The sequence below is a fragment of the Rhincodon typus genome, chromosome 5, assembly GCF_021869965.1.
Source record: "Rhincodon typus isolate 14 chromosome 5, sRhiTyp1.1, whole genome shotgun sequence".
NCBI classification, from domain to species: domain Eukaryota; kingdom Metazoa; phylum Chordata; class Chondrichthyes; order Orectolobiformes; family Rhincodontidae; genus Rhincodon; species Rhincodon typus.
The window spans coordinates 87117666-87123488 of NC_063336.1; the positions used below are offsets into that span (position 1 = coordinate 87117666).

The following is a 5823-nucleotide window of genomic DNA, read 5'->3' on the forward strand; positions in this document are numbered from 1 at the left end:
TGGTAATCTTACCTCTACTCACAAGTAATGACACTGGGAGTGCAAAGGAAGAGTCAAAAGAGCAACTTGTGAGATCCAACAGCTAATGAAAAAAGGTAACTGGTAACCTTGTAAAAAGAACTGAGCATTGGCATTTGCCATTTGTGCCAAATCAAACAAAAATTGATATGTCCTAATATACATTAATAATCTATTTCTCTTTTCTTGTTATAGAATGATCCCACTCTTAGTGTGCAGAGGAGGATTTCTAAGTGTGTAGACTGTGCAAAATTAGTAAGAAATGGAAACTGTGAAGTGTTCAGTTTGAAGTTACAGAAGGACATTGACAAATTGGTGTAAGTGGGAAAATAGGTGGCAGATGACGTTTAGTGAGGATAAGTAGTCAGTTTGGCAGAAGGAACACAGGGATACCATATTAAATAAAGGGTGTGCAGGAGCAGAGAACTGGGTGTATGTGCACCTAAGTTATTAAAGGTGGCAGGACAAGTAGCATGAATAGTTTAAAGCATACAATATTCTTGGCTTTATTAACAGGGGCAGAGAGTACAGGAGCAAGGAGGGTCATTCTGACCTTGTTGCCACATTTTAGGAAGTATGTGAAACACATAGGAGATAGTGCAAGAGAGATTTATAAGAATCGTTCTACAGATGAGAAATTTCAGTTAAGAGGATAGATTGGAGAATTTGGGACTGTTTTCTTTGGAGAAGACTAAGAAGAAATCTAACAGAAGTTTTCAAAATCATGCGAGAGCTAGACGGAATAATCAGGGATAAACCTCTTAAAAGATTGAGGAGAAAAGGCCACAGGTATAAGGTAATTTGCAAAAGAAACAAATATAATGAGAGATCTTTTTTCAAAGATTGGGTAGTTAGAGTCTGGAATGCACTGCCTGGAAGGGTGGTGAAGGCTGGTTCAATTGAGGCATTCAAGAGGTAATTAGATAATTATTTAAATAGAAATAATATTCAGGGTTACAGGGAAAAGGCAGGAGAATGATTGTAAGTCAGAAATGCATTCAGAAAGCCAGTGCAGACATGATGGGCTGAATGGCCTCTGTCTAAACCATAACGAGACATAACTGGACAAGAATAATTAGGGCACAGTGATTAACTTATCACTTTCTCCCAATTCAATATACAATTCTTCATTTTAGAGCAACTTTTATACCCTGAATTATTCTAACACAAAACCGCACCTTACTTGTAGAATTATTGTGAAAAATCAGATGCACTCACCATGAACTTTGGACATGTTCTGAACTTGGAGGATGATCCAAAGAATTTTCAAAACCTCTGCTTTCACGTCCAAACGTGTATGACCTTACTGCCCCTAGGAATTAACAACAACAGTATTTAACTGCGCCTTTCATCTTATACCTAACACTATTATATAGAAATATCTCAATTGTATAATTCTCATCCTTTTTCAAATTCATTCTGAACTTGCTCCTCCCTACCTCTGAAATCTACTTTATCCTTACATCACTCCAAGATCTCCGCAAACATCCAATCTGGCCTCTTGAACATTCCTGATTTTTACTCTTCTACCACTGGTGGCCATGCCATCAGCTCTGGAACTCCGTTCCTAAACCTTTTTGTTAATCTAGCTCTCTCCCTTCCTTTGAAGCTCTTTTTAGGCCAAGCTTTTGTTGACCTGTCCTATTACCCTCCTGTGGTGCCTGATCTAAAGTTTAGTGTGATAATGCGTTTGTAAAGCACTTTGGGATATTTTACAGTGTTTAATATATGAAAGCAAGTGCTGTATGCTAGTTCATAGAATTGCCCCGCTAATAGTATTGTGGGTCAACCTACAACACATGGACTGCAGTTGCTCAAGAAGACAGCTCCCCACCACCTTCTCAAAGGCAACTAGGCACAGACAATAAATGCTAGCCCAGCCAGCAACATCCAAATCCTACGAACGAATAATGCATCCCAGTACTTTTTCCATTTTATATATTCACCAGTGAATGCTTTTCCATAATACAACAGTATTAGAGCAAGGATTTTACACTGATAAATGAGCAGCACAAAACTGTAGCTCATTCGTACTCCATTATCCATGACAAATCCTGATTGTGAATCCGAGTAGACGTGTCGATCTAAGGGACTACCCCACTGAAAGGGGTGGAGGGAAATCAGAAGGCAATCCCTGTTGGGATAGATACTTCACAGTGCCTCCAAGTCCAGTTAAAACTTCACCTCATTTTACCTGAGGGATGTTGTCACGAAAAGCAAGAAATGAAAAAAAATTTGGAAAAAGTACAAGCGTATTGTTATCTGCGCCTGACCTTTTATTCAATCTAACATTTGTAACCACTTTGCTATCCGTTTCCATCCTGTGAACAGGACTAGTATTTAATTGCCCCTAAAAGAAAACACTTACCGAGCTCATCTACAAAGAAGTGCGTGGCACCAGTAGAGGTATCATGATGCGATGAAGCCTCATGTCTTGGACTATCATTTGGACACATGGAGATATCCCAGCTTAATGAACAAGCATGGTTATCCTCTCCTTGGTTACCTTCTGAGCTGTAAATTGTTTCACAGGAATTTAAGTGGTCAGAACAGTGAGCACACTTATCTAAATTTAGTAGGATATCTGAGGCAAAAACAGAACATGCTGGAGAAATTCAGCAGGTCTGGCAGCATCTGTACAGAGATAAACAGTTATCGTTTCAAGCCCAGTGACCCCTCATCAGAACCGAAGAAAGCTTGGAAAGGGCAGTATTTATGCTGATTATGGGGAGGGGAATGGGGGTGAATGGAGTACATGGAGATAGTGCCCAGAGAGAGAAAAAGAGAGGAAAGACAGGGATAGCCAAATAAAGAAGTTGCTGATGACAAGTCGAGAAAGGGATAAATGTTGGGTGGGATGCTAACAAGAAGTGTAGATGGTTGAAAATGGGTTGGCTCTGCCGCAGCAACTCATTCAAAAGACGACCTTGGGTATAGGTAACGAACATGGAGGAAGATGTTCACGTCCTGAAATTGTTAAACTCAATGTTGAGTCATGAATGCTGTAAGGTACCAAGGTGGAAGATGAAACGCTGTTCTTGCAGCTTACATTGAGCCTCATTGGAGCACCTAAAACAAAATTGATGGCATGGGAACACAATGGTGAGTTGAAATGGCAGACAAATGGAAGCTTTGAGTCGTCATAATGGCCAGAACCGAGGTGTTTGACAAAGCAGTCACTGAGTCTGTGTTTTGTCTCCCCAGTGCAAATGAGTTCACATTGTGAACAGCGAATATAGTATTCTAGATTGAACGAGGTGCATGTAAATCACTGTTTCACCTGGAAGGCGCAACTGGGACCTTGGATTATGAGAAGGTAGGAAGTAAACGGGCTAAAGTTGCACCTTCTGTGATTGCAGGGAAATCTATGGAGAGGTGTTGGCAGTCAAGAAGGAATGGACCAGAATGTCACGGAGGGAATAGTCCCCGAGATAACAAGGTGTAGAGCTGAATGAACACAGCAGGCCAAGCAGCATCAGAGGACCAGGAAGGCCCGAAACGTCAGCCTTCCTGCTCCTCTGATGCTGCTTGGCCTGCTATGTTCATCCAGCTCTACACCTTGTTATCTCAGATTCTCCAGCATCTGTAGTTCCTACTATCTCGGGAATAGTCCCTGCTGGGTGCTGGCTGGGGGTGGAGTGGGAGGTGACTGTGTGTCTGGTGGTGGCATCCCGCTGGAGATGGTGGAAATGGAAGTTTCTGATTCTTTGGATATAGAGGCTGATGGAGTGGGAAGTGAGGACCACAGTGACACTATTGTCATTGACGGATGGAAGGGAAGGGGTGAAGGCAGAAATGTGGGAAATGGTCAGACATGGCATTGGGCCCCATCAACTGTGGTGGTGGGAAATCTTCGGTTGAGGAAAAAGGTAGACACTTCTGAGGCCCCCACCAAACCCGCAGAAGGAGGCATCATCAGATTATATGGGACAGAGATGGAGAAACTGGGAGAATGGAATGGAATTCCTACAGGAAGCAGTGTGTGAGGATGTATATTCGAGGTAATTGTGGGAGGTGGTAGGTTTGTACTATCAGTGGTCAGCCTATCCTCTAAATGGAAACAGATATTGAGGAAGGAAAGGAAGGAATCAGAGACAGACGTGGTGAAGGCAGCAGCAAGAGTTGAAAGTTGGAAGCAAAACTGAGTAAGGACTGGAACAAAGAATGTTCCACATAATCCACAAAGTGACAAGGCATAACAGTGTGGGTACCCACAGCTTTGATCTGAAGAAAGTGAGAGGAGTTAAAGCAAAGTTGTTCAAAATGAGGACCAGCTCAGCCAGGCGGAGGAAGGTGGCAGTGGATGGAGATGGCTCAGGACTTATCTCAAGAAAGAAGCAGAGAACCCTCAGACTATCTCAGTGAGGGATGGATGTGTAGAGTGACTGCACGTCCACAGCAAAGAGGAAAGGGCAGGTGCCAGCAAACTGGAAATATTGAAATTGACAAAAAGCGTCAGAAAAATCACATATTAACATGGGAAGGGACTGAACAATGGGAGAGAAAATTGAGTAAAGGTATGAAGTAATAAGTTCCATGGGGTGGGTACAGACCAGATCTGCCTGTGTAGTCCTGTTGTGGATTTTGGGGAAAAGATAGAAGCAGGCTATATATGGCAGCTTCCAGACATGTTGAGTTTCACCTGCATTTACTGCTTTTATTTCAGATTTCCAGCATCTGCAGTTATTTATTTTTATTCTAAGATAGTTGAGGGCTGGTTCAATGTTATTAACACACAGAAAAAAAACTGGGTTGAAGCTGGAATTGGTCGTCTACAGCTCCTAAGGATGTGAACAGCTCAAAAGGCTTTTTTGTTATAGTGTCCTGTGCTAATCAAGGTGTGAGATGTTATCTTTGGGGAACAGAGTCCTTGCCAGTGCCAACAGGAAGCACTCAGTCAAGCATAGTATAGCTAAACATATACAGTTACACAGCAATTACACTACAAAAACAAGCCATTTTATAACTGCGTTTGTAACTCGGCATGAGCAGCCTCCCACTCCACTTTGTCTAACCCAATCAACATATCCTATTCTTTTCTCTTTTATAAAGTTTCCACTTAAATGTATCTATTCTATTGTCCTCAACACCTCGAAATGGTAGTGAATTTCATATTCTAACAACTCTTTAGGTAATGACAGTCCTGCTGAATTCTATTAGATTTATGACTTAATGTTTCCAACACCAGGTGATGGTTGTATACAATTAAATATTCATCTTTAGCTCAGATGTTGCCACGCAGATGCTGAATCAAGATCGTAATTACAATTTCACGAGAAAAATAAGAGAATTTCTATAGTGAAAAGAAATCCCATTCCAGATAAAAGACAAAACAGAAGTTAAAAGCCATTATCAAATTGTTTAAAAGTTCTGAAGAAGTGTCATCTTGGACTCAAGGTGCTAACCCTGTTTCTCTCTCCAAAGATGCTGCAAAATCTGCTGAATTTTTCTAGAATACTGTTTTTATGTGATGGAGAGAGATGCAGACCAAAGCTAAGCATCTAAGAATGAGGTCACTCAATTGATCAAGCTGACATAATAGGGGACGTTGTGAAAACAATGAAGTGAATATAGCACAACTCACCTGGGATTTTCCACCCTACATCTCACTGGTGAGAAACCTTGCTAAGGAGAAGAACTCAGTATATCTAACCTAATTGATCAAAACTGCAGATATTTTAAAATAGAGATAACAAGGTGTAGAGCTGGATGAATACAGCAGGCCAAGCAGCATCAGAGGAGCAGGAAAGCTGACGTTTCGGGTCTTCTTCACCTGAAGAAGGGTCTAGATCCGAAACGTCAGCT

At 41.5% G+C, this 5823-nt stretch overlaps 1 protein-coding gene across 1 annotated transcript in view; it reads right to left on the bottom strand.

The window, feature by feature from the left end:
* Positions 1 to 5823, bottom strand: part of LOC109926987 (pecanex-like protein 2) — a 166917-nt gene that overhangs the window by 160011 nt on the left and 1083 nt on the right. Inside the window, 2 exon segments of the mRNA XM_048597091.1 lie at positions 1237 to 1330; positions 2387 to 2532. Of these exon segments, the coding sequence (XP_048453048.1) occupies positions 1237 to 1330; positions 2387 to 2532 (240 nt within the window).